This window comes from Fundulus heteroclitus, chromosome 20, assembly GCF_011125445.2.
Source record: "Fundulus heteroclitus isolate FHET01 chromosome 20, MU-UCD_Fhet_4.1, whole genome shotgun sequence".
NCBI classification, from domain to species: Eukaryota; Metazoa; Chordata; class Actinopteri; order Cyprinodontiformes; family Fundulidae; genus Fundulus; species Fundulus heteroclitus.
The window spans coordinates 37,236,052-37,252,215 of record NC_046380.1 but is presented as its reverse complement, the minus strand read 5'-3'; the positions used below and the strand labels follow the sequence as shown (position 1 = coordinate 37,252,215).

Sequence of the window (16,164 nt, the reverse complement as noted above, 5' to 3'; positions counted from 1 at the left end):
TCACAATATTCTAATTTTCTGAGACAGTCCTGTCTAAGGAAACTACCAAAATTTGGTAGACAACTGTCCAACGCATGTTTAAAATTGAACGGATAGTGGCGAAGAAATTTCCTCGAGGAAGAAATGTGGTCAGGATAAAAAAAAATACCTTTAAATGTTTGGCCTAATCAAATCAAAGAATACCCGATGCACCTGGTGATGGGTGCATCAAGGTAAGAAGAGAGGCAGGTGAAGTGATGCTCCCATCATGCCTAGTGTCTACTGTACAAGCCTGAGGGGGGCAGTGATAAGATCTGGGGTAGCTGCAGTTGGTCAGGTCTAGGTTCAGCAACATATGAGCTCAAAGAATGAGGTCAGCTGACTACCTGAATATGATCAATGACCAGGTTATTCCATCAATGGATGTTTTTTTCTTCCCTAATGGCCCAGGCATATTCCAAGATGACTATACCCTGATGATCAGGGAGCATTTTCACACATGAATTGGCCACCTAGGAGTCCAGACCTAGCCTGGGTGCCATTCCGAACTTAGTCCCGCCCACAACGTTTGAGGTGGGGAAGTTCGGGAACTTCCCCACCTCAAACGTCGTGGGCGGGACTAAGTTCAGAATGGCACCCAGGCTAGTCCAGACCTTTACCCCACTGGCAATCTATGGGATGCGCTCTAAAAGGCTTTGCACAGGAGACGGATCCTCCCATCTTTAATACAAGACCTTAGTGTAAAATTAGAATAGAATAGAAAAACCATAATTGTCCGAAAATGGGGAAATTCGGCAACAGCGGATGGATATAAATCTTGTGACATTGCAGAAGCTATTTGCCACAATGAACGTGTTCTGTAATCAAAGCTAAAGGTGGTCCAACGCAACGTTATCATATGTGACCTTTTTTTTAGGTGCCGACTTTTTATTTGGCCAGGCAGCGTAATACGCAAAAAAAAAAAAAAAAAAAAAGTCATTAACACAACCTCCAGGACCATGATGAGAGTATGTAAACTTTAGACTGGAAGTGTATGAGGACGGTACAAAAAAAACAAACAGATATGATAAAAAAAAAACAATTTTTACATTTATTCCATTGTTGCTCAGCATTATTCCAGTCCTTTGGATGTGTGTGTGTCACCTGGGCTTTCCTTTCTTTCGTGCTTCCCTTCAGGTGGAGTAAAGTTTTCTAAACAGTTGTAAAAAGAAACATAATGCACCTCCACATTTGCAGGTACTTTGGTCCACAGTTTGAAGGATAGAAAGCAGACGCTGCAGTCAAAAACAACTGATGCTCCCGCTCAAACGTCAATTTCCCGTCACTGAGACCTGTCCGGCTCCATCTTGGACTCGCCGTTCTGCTTGTCGCTGACCTTCTGGGACAGGCGTGTGGACACGGTGGCTGCCTGCACCACGGCTTTGAAGCTGCGCTTCCTCTTCTGGACGTTCTGCTCCGGGTGGAAGATGATGACGTAGACCTTGGGGATGTAAAGCATGCCCAGGGACACGGTGGCGCTCAGGCTCATGGAGACGGTCAGGGTGGTGGTCTGGATGAACATCTGCAACAGAGACAGTGAAGGTGAGGAAAAACAAGTAGGGACAGTAGAAAACAGACTGTCTTGGGGTTTTTTTCCCCTCATTTTAAAGCACAAGGGCCAGTGTTTTTTTCCCCTGATGAATGATTTATGTCTCTGTATATGTATTCATGAGAAGATGTCCTATTTCTGGGCTTTCGCCACGTCTCCTCTTCACTGTTTGCTCTTCTGCAAAGATGCAGCGAAACTGATCAAAAAGTAACTTTCCGGAAAAACCCGTCTTTAAAAATATGTGACGTCATTATTAAGAAAAACCTCTTGGTAATAAATACATAAAGTCTATGTGCCATGAATAAGATATATGAGGCATAAATAAGTCAAAAACCATCATTCTGCTGCTTGAGAGCTGAGGTTATCTCACTGCCCCTTTGCCATTTTCAACATATTTCCTTTCCGTTTCTTCTCCGAGGACTCTTCTTCCATAGACAAGCCTTCAGTGATTTGGTAGTACGGTGGGGAGTGTGTATGGACTCTGCCCTGGGCGAGCTGCCATGTTGTGGACAGACAGCTAAGATCAGCTCCTCCTGCACATGATGGTTTGATAACAGCGACAGAACATGCAGCCTATATGCTGCTATTTTCCAGCGCGATGATTAATTGAACAGGAGGGTTGCATTGGCCTGCGAGTGGTCCAGATCATCCCCTCAGCTCATCTGTCCTCCTTCCATCCTCTCTCCTCTCTTTTCTTCATTTCTCTTATTTTCCAGATGGAAGAGGTGAAAAGACTTTAAAAGCACCCCCTAGGCTTTAATTGTTTGAGCTTGACTGAGTCATAATGCAGCTCTCTATTAGTCAAAGCCTGTCCGTAGTTTCTTTCCGATATTCCTCCAACAGTCCCGTACTTTGTGGCGGCAGAAAATAGCCCGAAAGCTAAATTAAACCCTAAGTACAGTGGTGGCAGGATGCTCTGCGAGGGCAGCGCGAAGCAAATGCGACTTGACAGGCTGCAGACGGAGATTTCACTTTGAGGATCTGAGGGTTTCTTTTCTTTCATTTTCCAACTATGGCCGCGTTTGCTTGTGCGTTGCAATATTTTTGACTCACGGCACCACTGAATGAATTCATATTGACGAAAAGAGAAGACAGAGCAGAGAAATGAAATGAATGTAGGAGAATCTCTTTAATCCATCAATGTTCTGTAATTTAGTTTTTTCTGCACACATACCTGCAGCTAGATCTGTATATATTTGGACGGCGACACAAATTGTTTTTTTCACCCTGTCACTGAAGCATATATTAACTATAGTTATAAAACAGACATGGACGTAATGTGCAGATGCCCAGTTTTCATTTTAGGGCATCCACATTTAAACTGGTTGAAGGGTTTAGGAGTTTCAGCTCCTCAACTTGTGCCTCCCTTTTCTTAGAGGAACCGAAGGTAACTGGACCATTGACTCAGAGGCTATTTCATGGGCAGCTGTGGCCCTTCCTTCATTGTGTCATTGCCAGTTAAAGGGAGAAAAGGCCTGGAGTTGGTGAGGTGTGGTAGATTTGTCTGTGAGCAGACATGTGGTCAAAGCAGCGCTCCATGCAGGAGAAACAAGCCATCCTTAAGCTGGGAAAACAGAAAAGTCCTCTGATACCAGGAGAGGCAACATCTGGAGACTGGAACATCCTGAGAAGGAAAGACGGCTCTGGTGAGAACTCTGCAGCGGAGAAAGACCTGGAGGTCCACACAGCGCTGGATGAGCGCAGAACCCTTTCCATGGTGAAGAGGAAGCCCTTCACAGCAGCCAGCCAGGTGACCAACGCTGTGCAGGAGGCACCGGATCCATATGAAGGCTCCCATGAAGAGAAGACGGCATGAACGGAAATACAGAGGATCGCTGCAAGGTGCAGGCCACTCAGAAACGTCCAGAACAGAAAAGCTAGATTGGACTTGGCTACAGAAAAAAGCCGGCACAGTTCTGGAGAACATCCTGTTGACAGATGGAGCCCAGATCCACCTCTACCAGGGTGATGGTGTAGGAAAAGGTCTGGAGAAGGCGTGGAGCGGCTCGTGACTCAAAGCGTCCCCCGTCATGAGTAAAACTCAGTGGAGGCAGCGTGATGGCTCGGTGTGCACGGCTGCCAGCGGGACAGGGACGCTGGTGTTTACTGATGATGAGGACCAAAGGTCTTCTAGACGTACTGTCTGCTCACATCCAGCTAAATCCAGTCACACTGATGGGTGAGGTTTCATGATACAGATGACAGTGGTCCAAAACGTACAACCCAGGAGTTCATTAAAGCAGCAAAGTGGAATATTCTTGACTAACCAAGTCAGTCACCAGGGACCTCATTTATAAAACATTGCATGGAATCCATACTAAAAAAGTATGTGCACAAAAAAAAAAACGGATTTATACAATCGTGCGCGCGCACACCACCGCACAATTTTCTTTTATAGATCACAGCTGTACCATGTGTTTGCGTACCAGGTACCGCCTCAGGTTCTGCCCTCTATACGTCCAGATTTAACCATAAATGCAAATCACCTCATGTTAATGTGTGTTAAAAATGGGTCTGCTGATCTTTTTTGTTTTGTTTTTTATGGTGACATGGCAGCCACAGAGAAAAAGCAAAGAAACTGTGAAAATATTTCACATAGAGAAGTATATTAAATGTGTTTATGAGAGGTAACAGCACAGATGTCCACATTAAAATCACCTGATAGAAAATAAACCCGATTCCAAACCACCCTGGTGACCGTTGGGGAGACTAATGTGATAGTAGAAAACCCCAGTGAAATGTTGTGTGGGCTTTGCTTTAAGATTTAAGAATTAAATTTGCTTGTGGGCATTTTTTTTTTATTGAAAGGTCCTTATGGATAGTTAAGCATAAATAACACAGGGGTTTTGAATGTTTATGATCAAGTCAATCTATGATTAAAGTCTGATATAGAATGAATTTGAACATCTGAGATGAATCATGTTGCAGATTGACTGCAATTCACCACTTTACCATCTGCCTCCTGTCTCCAAAATGAGTGTACGCCTGAGTCAGAGTTAACCTGAGGACCGCACATTTTCCCCTCAAGTTTTGTTTTTATTGGGTTTTTTTTTATAGATCCCAACTTTTGGAAAGTGACGTACACAAGTTTCAGGCCCCGTTTTGAGCATACTCAAAGTTATAGAAAGGACCCAGTGGGGCATTTCACTTCTTAAAGATTAAACTTTGGACAAAAAAGTCCACAAACTAGCAGCCACTCATAGCTGTAAAAAAGCTTTAGTTCCTCACAAGCTTACCGTACATTGATGTTTTTGGTAAACCCACGGATTTAAAGCTTAAAGTCTGCACTGCAACTGCATCTGACTCGTTTCATTTAAAATTCATCGTGGGAATTTGCAAAACCATTTTCCAGGTGGCGACGGTGTATTCAGTCTGATGTGTTATTGTTAGTTTTTTCATTTCGCATGTACAGACCTAAATGTTCACTTTTGGTCTCCCCTAAGCAGAGCACCTTCTTCCTCATGCCTGCTGTGTCCTCTACATGACTGCACAATTTAATTCAAATGTATTATTTATCACTACATCCAATATCAATACTGCAAAGAAACATATCTGGTGATGTTTTTAGTTTAGGGCTGGTAAAGTCATTAAGAAACTACAGCTAAGTAATTTCCTGTAGCCAGATGAAACTTCTTCAATAAAACCACATTATTATTATTATTATTAATATTATTATTATTATTATTATTATTATTATTATTATTATTATTATTATAGTAATAACAGCGGCCTGGAAGGGACAACTTACATAATGAGCCTTAGTGTAGGCCTTTGTGTTTTTGACATATCTGCAGTGTAAAGGCTTTTTGATGGTACCCCCCATCACCCCCGATGTGTTTGCCGATGTCTAGATGTGTGCTGAGGGTCCAGCATAAAAAGCTGTTTTTGGGAGAAGGATGCAGAAACGTCAAACCAGATTCTGCTGTATGAAGTGCTCTTACTGCTCAATAATACTAAAGGTGATATCTTCTAGTCTTAATGACCACTCAGAGTGCTGGGATGAATTTGATGTCTGGGTTGTCTCCTGGACCCAGTGCAGGTGGTGGGAGACAGAAGGACTCTGGTAAAAATCACATCACTGATGGACAGTGTCTCCCACCTCATGCCTGACGCTGTCGCAGAGCTGGAGAGCTCCTTCAGTGACAGACTAGATGGTTAAAGATGTGTTGTTACAGATCCTTCCTCCCAGCAGCTTTAAAATCACCACTGCTCCAGACAAACTCAACATGTGTTTTTTTCAACCCTGCTATTTTTTGCACCGGTTTTTTATTTTGTTGTAAGTAGTCTGTAGTTGGTTTTTTTTGCATAGATATACATGTTCATCTTGTACAATTTTTTAACAACTCAACACAGTTGCACATTTCTTTGAATGTGAGCACCCTGTTTCGATAACTGTGCAGTATTGTGTTGTGAATCTGCCCTTACTTTACAGTCACCTGTTCTTATTTTTATTTATTTTTTACCCATGTGTGTATCTGCATGCTTCCATTTGCCTGTCACCTTGCTGCTGGCACACCTGGACTTCCCCACTGCCGAATAATACAGGATATTTCTATTCCATTCTATTCAAATAAAAAACACAAATCCCAAATAGTCCATTTGGTTGTAGTTTTGTGACAGCAGTAACTGTTGGGTTTCCTACCTTCTCTGTAGACTGTGCTGTTCCAAAGAAGATGGGGACAAAGGCCAGCCAGATGATGCAGGTGGTGTACATGGTGAAGCCAATGGGCTTTGCCTCGTTGAAGGTCTCCGGGACTCCCCTGCTCTTTATAGCGTACACCGTGCAGGTGATCATGAGCACGATGCTGTAGCTCAGACACAGTACGAGGGACAGGTCGGACATGTCACACTTCAGGATCCCCCGTGCAAACTCTGGATTTGGAGGCTTTAGCTCCTCGTAGTCAATGGTAGTGTGAGGGGGCACCACGCCAAACCAAACGAACACCCCCAGTAACTGCGGTGAGAGGAAAGCATTAGACCGCTGCAGTCTTCGACTGATACGCGTGACGGAACCATTTCCAGGGCTTACCTGCACCGAGATGAGGATGAAGGTGATGATCAGCTGAGACGTGGGGCTGATAAACTTGGGCGGCGTGACCGATTTCTTGCCCTGCTCAAAGATGCGGTAGATCCGGTTGGTCTTGGTGAGCATCGCGGAATAGCTGATGCACATCCCGAGACCCAGCAGCAGCCTGCGTATGGCGCACACACCCACACTGGGCTCCGCGATCATGAGGAAGGTGATGAGGTAGATGAGAAAGATGCCCGTCAGCAACACGTAGCTCAGCTCCCTGCCCGACGCCCGAACGATGGGCGTGTCGTTGAATCGGACGAAGGTGGCGATGACTCCGGTGGTGGCCAGGATTCCCAGTATGGCCAGGAAGACGGGAATGATGGCCCAGGGTGAGCTCCACTCCAGCTTGATGATGGGTGTGGGCCGGCAGCCTGTGCGGTTCTTTAGGGGCCTCTTGTCAAACGGGCACATGTCACAGGTGAACTCGTCCAGCAGGAACTGGTAGCCATCGCAGAGCTCGCAGTGCCAGCAGCAGGGAACGCCCTTTACCATCTTCTTCCTCTCGCCGGGCTCGCAGGGGAAGCTGCACACGGACTCTGGGATCTTACGCTCGCCTCCTGACCACTGCATCTCCTCCAGCTACAGCGGATACAGTACAAACGCACACACGTGTAATTATAGTCTTACCAGGATATACGTTTTACTAAATTAGCCTCAGCTAAATAGAAATTCTGTAATTCTATGAGAGCTAACTATGCTAGACTCGGTGGTTAGCTTAGCATCTAGTATTTAGCCAGGGGAACGTTAGCTATTGCTCCTTGGGGACAAAATAGTCTGAGCAAGAAAACTACAAAAAATCTATACCCCTTTTCAACTAAATAATTATTGTCTATAACTGACAGATACTTGTTGGCAGATTTTGCTGCCTTGGGACAGAACTAAAGTTGGTGATTTATTTATTTTTTTGCTTTAGTCTTTCTCTACATATCATTTACCTCAGACATCCTCACTACAATCTGGGATTACTGAAAATAAACTATTTTAGCTTTCCGGCTCAATAAAGTCATTTGGACAAGGTGCTAGAGAAAACCCAAGGGACTACAGTTTCCCCATGTTTATATGAATCATATTAGCAGTCCCCTCTCCCCCACCTGTTGCTGCATCAAGCCAGTTTCAACTATCTAACACTGCTTTCACTATATAGATACCATTAAAATCATGCCTACAATGGGTGCAATGAAAAACTGTCAAGGATACAGTTGAATAGTTTATTACTACAGCTATTGCTATCTTTACATGGACAGCAGCCATATTGGATTTGGAATCTGGGTTTTGGTTTTGAAACCTCCGCCTTTTCAACTTAAACCTCGGACTACAATTTTGTATTCAAATGTGTATTTCATTAATAATGAATAAAACAACAAACAAACTAAATTTTATGTGGACAAAGGTCAGATTGAGGTTTGCAGTCGAGGTTGGGCTAGATTTTTATTCTAGTTGGTTTATCCCACTGAAAAATGCTGGAAATGTTGAAGTCACATAATCCAAATCTTACATGAAGTTCTGCATTCTGGATTGTAGTAATTCTCATTTCAGCTTACTGTGAATTGATTTTTTCCAACTAGGAGGTTGGAAACTTTAATTTCTGAGCAAAATGGAACATGAGGCAAATATACCAGAATATTTGCAAAGGTAGCAGACAAAAGAATTGGAAATGGGTGCCATTTTAGAGAATTATACAGGTTTTGCAGAAACGGTCATTACATTTCAAGCTTTTATTGAGCAAATAAAAATCCACAAAACTATTTTCAGTTATTTTTTAGCACTCTGTAGTTGTCTGCAGTCTAAAATTTATATATTTTTTAATATTGACAGATTTTGTTTCTCAAAAATCTTGTCGGAATCTTTTCCCAGGGCAAGCCAAGGTTTTACCGTTTGAGTTGTTAAAAAGTTTACAAGTCTGAGCTGTGCAGATGCTTACATTAAGTCGCAGGTGGTTCGTCCATTGGCCGATAACCCTGTAGCCCGGTGAGCTGACGTTGGACATTTGGTACTGGAAGATGTCGTACCGACCAGGAGCGTCTCCGTTCTCATTGAACATCACTGCAGTTCCTGCGCTGCCTGTTTTTTGTTTTTTTTTGGGGGTGGGGGGGAGGCAAAAGTTTAAGAAAATGAACAGGCACAAAAAGTGTGACAGAGAAATTGAGGACGCCGAGAGGAAATCTCCCACTGCTGAATACAGTATTGCTTACTTCAGTCTGGTGCAGTCATTTGAAAGCTAAGAGCAGAATACTCTTTGGTAAAAGCTCTCCTCCAAGCGTACAGTCTTTCAGCGCACTCTTGCTCTCTTGCCCTAACATGATTGAATGCTCCTCCCAGGTCCCTGCAGGCGCTCAATCAGAAAATCTTCTATACAAACCGAGGTCGCCCAGGAAGAGGAGAGCAGTAAATAGGATGCTTTCATAGAACTCTTTTTCTATAAAAGACCAGAGATGAAAAGCAGTGGTGTTGTGCTCAGAAAAGACCGAGGAGGTGGCCCCGGGGAAGGGGAACACGCTTTGAAGCAATGCGCGGCGTTCTGCAGTTCAGAACATCAGCAGAAGCCTCTCAAAACGTCCACGTTAAAGCTCCCTTCTGCCATTCTCTCCTTTAAATGAGCTTTTTTTCAGGACAGCCTTTGCCAATTTAAATCCCAGCCATTTTCCTCCAGTTGGACTTAAAGTCCATCTTTTCTTAACGCGACACGGGAGAGGTGAAAAATCGTAACTGACAGTCGAAAACTCACCATTAAAGTTCACGGAGCGAATGTACTGGAGGAGCATCCGTCCTTCCACGGGGTCCATCTTCTCGCAGACACCCATGGAGCCAGGACAGAGGTCGATGTGCATGCTGTGCAACGCGTGAGCCATGGCGTACACAGCGTCGATGACAAACTGCACCTTGCCCTCCTGTTCATACTGGGAGTCCTGACTGATTCTTTCCTCTCCTGGCAGGAACATGTCACAGACAGACGTCCGATAAGTTCAGACATTCACGGGTAACGGGCTCCCCGAACGCTGGACCGAGGCCTCCTCACCTGTGCATTTTCGTCTGTCGGGGTCATATTTTATGCCCGGTCGAGTTAGCTTGCACTTGAAGTCATCCTCCCAGAATTCTGCAAACCAGATGTTTCTTCTGTTGTTTTCCAGAGACCTCGAAGTGAAGTACTGGTCGAACCCTGAACCAATTAGCATTTCGTATTTAGATTACGGGACAATATTACTTGTCAATGTCCAACATTGGGGGGGCTATACATTGGTGTCACAGACAGCTGGGGTGAAAATCAGGAAACAACCATATTTTTTAGGAAGGGATTTTGTGTGTGACTCTGACTTCCTAGGGTAGAGATATCAGATCAGACTTAACAATCATTCATAAACCTTTTATTGCATTACTAGTAAACTTGTCTATCAACGTCTTACATCACTCTGAAGGTGTTTCTCTTACATGCAGCGGTCCAACAAGTATTAATCTAATTTAATGCACTCTCCTACCATCAATGGAGCCTCTTTTCGGCAGGATAGTGACCGCTCCTTCTGCCACCTCCTCCTGATCTTCGATGGGAGAGCTTTTGGCCCCCCAACTGTCGGATCCAACAAAAAGGAATTGGCCTGTCAGGTTGGCTTTTTTTGCAGCCTGCAACACCCGTCTGAAACACGGAACAGATTCCTTTTGATGTTTCGTCATCTTTCGCATCAGAACCATGGCAGGCAGCAGAGCTCGACTCACTTGATGTCATCCTCATTAGCAAAGATGATAACCCCGCGCGCGTTGGAAGTCTCCATTAGTCTCTTGATGATTTTGTCAAACTCGCCCCGTCTGGGCTCTCTGGGGATCTTTATGGACTGAGCAATGCACAGCCCCCCTGCAAAACAGACGTTACAAAGATGTTGGACCGGACTGCAAAAACAGTATTTGCCCTCCCGCAGATGTCTCGTGTTGTTTTGGTCACGCTTAAACGTTTCAGATCATCCAACAAATTTCAATAACAAAAGATAACCTGAGTAAGAAAGAAATTCAGCTTTTAAATTGTGTGTGTGTGTGTGTTTATTATGGGCCACCTGGCCACCCTTGGCAGCAACAACAGACATCAAGTGTTTGAAATGACTAGAAACGAGTCTATTACGTCGCTGTGGGGAGATCCTGGCCCACTCTTCTTTGGAAAATTGGTTTGTCACATTGTTGTTGTTGGTTGTTGTTTTTTTTAGCACGAACGGCCCGTTCAAGGTCATGCCACCGCATCTCAATTTACCAGGACACTGCCTTCATTTTATGTTTGTTGCGCCATTCAAGAGGTGGACCTACTTGATTGCTTTGGATGATTGACCTGCTAAACAACTCCAGAACATTTGGGCTTCATTTCACAAACTGATAGCCAGACAACCTCCCTCACCATTTTCTGGGAAAGAACAGATTTTATGGTTCCGTCAAATTATGGCAAGTTTTCCAGGTCCCGCAGCAGCACCTACAGCCTTAACACGATCACTACTGTATGTTCGGTTCTTGTTATGATGTTCTTTTTCTGAAGTACTGCGTCGGTTTGACACCAGACGTAATGTGCTGCATTCCTTTCCAAATGTTCCACACTTGTCTCATTAATCATCACAATGTTTCCCAAATAAAGGGATCATCAAGATTATTGTTGTTATTTTTATTTTTTTTTTGCAAATGTGACAGACCTTTCTGTTCTTGGGTTAGCGAAGGTTTTAAAATTGGACCTCTGCCGTGCAAAAGAGTCAGACACCTTAGGCTTTTCTACAAGTTGCCAAAGCATAACCACAGAAAGCAGTGCATATTTGCGAAGTGGGAAGCAAAATGAGGGATGGATGTCAACGCTTCTTCATTGAGATTCATCCAACATTTTTTAGAACCGCCTTTCATTACAATTACAGCTGCATCTTATTTGGCGATGGTCTCTGCCGGCTGTGCCCATTCCAAAGATTTTTCCTTCTTTCTTTTTTTAATTGCACCATTCTGCCCTGTTCTAAGCTCCATCCGTCGTCCTCTCCATTCCCTGTCCCTGCTGATAAAAAGCTCCCCCACAGCATGATTCTAACACCACCATCTTATACTGTAGGAATGTCGTGTTTGAGGTGATGTGCAGTGGTAATATTCTGTCACACAGTCATAGATGAAAAAGAGTTACTTTTAGTGTCCTCTGACCAAAACACCTGTTTCCCTACTGCAACCAGGACTTCTTTTAGGTTCTTTTTTAACAATGGCTTTCTTCTTGCCACTCTTCTATAAAGGTCCAGGTTTTTGGGTGCGGGGGCCTCTGTCCTTGATGCGTCCTTGAGTTCAGCTTGTGGACCTATGTCGCATGTCTTCCGCCTCTCTCTCAACCCCATTTCCTGTCAGCCTGCTGTCGAATAAAGGCCACAAGTGCCACAAAATTTAAAAAAAAAAGACCACATTTGTGGAGTTCACCACTAATATTTGCCCTGTCAGCACTTTCTCCCACCTTCATGTTGCTCTGTGTTCACTGATGTTCTCTAACAAACCGTCACAGAGCGGCTGCATATGTACTGATGTTGAAGGCTGTGGCTTCACTGGGTTACAGGAAGTGGAGTCAGAGAGCAAAGGGAGCCGAATACATATGCATGCCAACATTTGAAGGCCATATGTCCTTTTTTTTCCTCACTTCACAATTATACGCTGCATTTTTGTTATGTCACGTTAAACATAATACAGTACGATGAAGTTCAAGGCTGTAATGCGAAAAAGTCAGGAAAAGTTGAAACGCTTTTAGAAGGTTACGTATGCGGTCAAACACTGAAAGGTAGGCGTACGTGCTTTAGCCGCGCCGCTCTGGATGATAGCAGAACTTTACAAATGTAGGCGTGCTTTCACCATTAATAAAACGCCGCCTCTGTGTCGTGCTGCGTCCAGATGTCTCTAGCCTCGCAGTCACTTACGTGGCTGTTTGTCTACAAGTCAGGCATAATAAGCTCTTACGCCGTGTAGTGTAGCAATGAAAGATTCAAGAGTGCAGGGGCACGCAAGCGGCTCGGAGACTCTCTGCCGACATGCTGCTGTTTAGCAAGTACAGCGCTTCACATCCTAATTTGGCACGCCGTCTTTTGCGGGGGCGTCATTAAGCACAAGCCACCGAGGCCGCAGGGAGTTCCCGGGACTCCTTTTCGTTTTTTTTCTGTGTAAAAGCACAGATGTTACCTGCGTGTTTGGTGTTAACACCTGACTGACTGCAAACCGCCACTGTCTAAATCTGTTGCAGCCCCTTTGGTAAGCATGCGTGAAGAGCCATAAAACAAGTTTCTCTTTTATCGCAGGAACATAAACCAACACTGACAAATGTCAGAGGAACAAATATCGGTCCCCCTGCTGTCAATGCTTTGTATAATAAAAAGACAAAAATTTGGCAGCAGGATAACACTCCTCTCTGACAACATATTATAAAGATGGAGTACACAGACAGAGGGACCTTTCCTCTTTACGTCTCCGGATCGGCCAGTGTCCTGTCCTCTCTTTCTCCTCTCTCTTTATCTCACCGGTTTTCTGCAGGATTTAGGTCTGGAAAGTGAGATGGCCATGGCTTCTTTGGGTCTTGCAAACCATTTCTGTATTGATTTGACCAAAGGTTTTGGATCCTTGCGAAGAACGATCCGTTTTCCAGCTCTCTGACCACCAGGCCGGCGTTACGTAGAGCTACATAAGGTTTGTAAGGCCGTTGGAAAAAGAAAAAGGGCTCTATAACGGCGAGCCTCATTTATTCCCCTGGTAAACAGAAAGCCGTTGGTTATAAGCCAGAATGTCTCACGTTAACCGTATCAGCGGTCGGGCCTGTAAACAAAATTGTTTCTCAACATTGAAAACGTTTTCCCCCGTTGAAAAAATGTACTCCAATAAAAGGTTCGGATTTTTCTGACGTTTTTCAGGACTGTGAATTTTTAGGATTATATTCCTGTAAAACAAATCACAATAGCGCCTTATATACATGTTTACCTGCGTTTCGCCTATGAAGGGTGCTGTGGTGTGACACCTGCTCTTTGTGGTCCCTGATGTATGACTTTAAACGGTATGGAATCAAAATATGACTAACAGCCTTTGTGCTTTCAGACCTATATGATGAGTTACAATTATTCGCCGTTGAGTATTAAAGGATAGCTCTTTCCTGTTTTAGCCTTTTAATAAGCGAGAGCAGCACAGCTTGATGGGTAATCCCTCATTGTCACAGAAGCAAATTTACAATAACACGGGCCGGAAACTCAACCTGCTTCTCTGGAAATCTGCAGGAAGGCGTCCACGCCGCTCTCCCCGTAGTTGCCTTCGGAGGCCAGCGTGGAGACGTAGTTCCACCCCATGGCCTTGACGATGTCCAGCATGGCCTGGGCCTGGTAGGAGTCCGGGGGCACCACGCGCGAGAAGAACTCGTAGCGGCTGTTGTCGCTCAGCTCCGGGGCGGTGGAGGCGTAGCTGATCTGGGGGATCTGGGACACACGGACGGGTCATTGGTGACGAAAGGCTCAGGTCAAGTGGAAAACGCGAGCAGCGCTGATTATTAGGCCAATATGCGAATAAAAAAGGTAAAAAGGGATGACAGGAAGAGGCAATGAAGCGTGTCAGAGGATGATGCACCACTTGCTCACAGACCACGTCTAAATGAAGGCTTTCTACATTTATCCTGGCTGGATGTTGAGCATTAAAAAAAACAAAAACCTTTTGTTTGGTTTTAACTCTTGAACCGTGAGAGTGCTGACATTAGAATTCAGATGGAACAAAGTGAAAAGCATTTGTTTCTGGGTAAAAAAGAAAAAAAAGAAAAATGGATGTAGAGATTAATTCACTAGCGTGCTACTTCTTTTAATGGTGCAAAGCATGACGGCAGCCTCAACCCTGAACCTGCTAATGCCAGTGCTTCAGCGGGGCTTAACTTCGGGCCCCTCTGAAGAGGTGGAGGGGAGGGGGAGGGGGGAGGGGGGGTAGACACAAGGGCTGGGGAGGGGAGAAGGAGAGAGGGGCGAGAACCATTTCACAGATTATCTGGAAGGATTATAGGGGTTTTAAGCAAATTATGTTAAGCACAGAGAGAGAGACAGCTATCAAGAGACTAGAAAAAGCATTTCTCAGCTGGAAGCCATTCAATAAATTTTATTCCGATGGCCAAACGCAGCTCATTATGGCAGTTGTTTTAACCATGCACACCTCAGATCCCCTGTTCTGCTTTTATATTTCAGGCCACTTATGCTTTTTTTCCTCCCTAAACCGAAGCCTCTCACCTGAGCGTTCGCAGCTACGACAGTGCCTGGGGGGGGGGGGGGGGGGGGGGGGTCTGTATCACAATCACAGAGCAGATCCAAATGTTTGCATACAAATTGGTAATGAGCAAGACGACACATAATCCCCTGCAAATTAATCCCCACTGAGGCATCTGCTCTAATTATGATGGTACAATCAATGAGCCGCTCCGGTGACAAAACGGTCCTTTCTCAGACTCGCCGTGCCGAAATCGTCACGCTTAACAGCAAAGATGCAGCTGATAAGGACAGGAACGACTGCTTGTGATAAGCTTGTTATGGCTACAGGAAATAATAAATCAAGCAAGTAACAGAACAACAGATAATCTTTTCATAATTTGCTTCTACTGGGATTAATAATTAGAGAGAGAGAGTGAGAGAGAGAGAGTAATGGGTTGCAGAAAATCATTGGAACTAGAACTGCAATTGGTTTTCATCCTTTCACTGTTTTTCTATCTTTTTAGCCTTTATATAAGTCCACATATTTGGCCTAAATTCATGGCTATGCTTTGATCTACATCTATCTATTGTGGCTCTGCCTGTATGTTGGCGTTACTGTCCTCCTGGATGGTGACGGTCGGGGAAACTCTGACCAGATCCCCACGTCTCTGCTGAAGAAAGCTTTTCATGGCACAAAACATACATGCTTGTTGTGTCTCCTACATGGCATTTTTCTTTTTTTCTTTTTTTTTCAACAGCGGTGTCATTCTCCCCGTTCTTCCACAAAGGTCAGATTTGTTGAGTGCAGGGACTACAGGTGTCCTGCTGTGGGCAGTGGATCTTTGCGGCTAATCCAGAGTTACCTTGGCTGCTTCTCTGATTAATGCTCGCCATGCCCAGCCTGTCAGTTTAGGTCGATGGGCAAATTTGCAGCGGTGCCATATTTCCTCCCTTGTTTTCTAGGATGAATAGACTAGTGCTCTGTGAAATCCTTAAGGTTTGGGATTCTGTTTTAGAACCCAGCACTTTAAACTTCTCCACAATTTCTCCCTGACTTGCCTGCTGTGCTCCTTGGTCTCGATGAGGCTGTTTGTTCACTAATGTTCTCTGACAAAACCTCTGAGGCCTTCAGAGAGCAGCTGGAGTTATAGTGAGATTAAGTTGGCTGCAATGGATTTAATTTAGTTGTATCAGAATAAAGGGGGCTAAATACAAACATATGCTACACCTATAAGATTTTCATTGCATTAGATTGGCATTCTCCTTCCAATTCAGAAATCATAAACTATGTTGAAGTTTGTGGCTCGAAAAGGAGAAAGGATCCTGTGTTTGTGGGCACTTTTTTAAGG

General features: G+C 44.4%; 1 protein-coding gene across 1 annotated transcript in view; it reads right to left on the bottom strand.

Moving 5' to 3' along the window:
- Positions 1-578: 578 nt before the first annotated feature.
- grm6b (glutamate receptor, metabotropic 6b) overlaps positions 579-16,164 on the bottom strand; it is a 27,438-nt gene continuing 11,852 nt past the window's right edge. Inside the window, exons 4-11 of the mRNA XM_036151997.1 lie at positions 10,350-10,485; positions 10,115-10,269; positions 9,658-9,798; positions 9,367-9,567; positions 8,563-8,702; positions 6,597-7,220; positions 6,210-6,521; positions 579-1,540 (exon numbers count right to left, since the gene is read on the bottom strand). Coding sequence (XP_036007890.1) covers positions 1,301-1,540; positions 6,210-6,521; positions 6,597-7,220; positions 8,563-8,702; positions 9,367-9,567; positions 9,658-9,798; positions 10,115-10,269; positions 10,350-10,485 — 1,949 coding nt within the window. The 3' untranslated portion in view covers positions 579-1,300. The remainder of the gene's footprint in view (positions 1,541-6,209; positions 6,522-6,596; positions 7,221-8,562; positions 8,703-9,366; positions 9,568-9,657; positions 9,799-10,114; positions 10,270-10,349; positions 10,486-16,164) is intronic.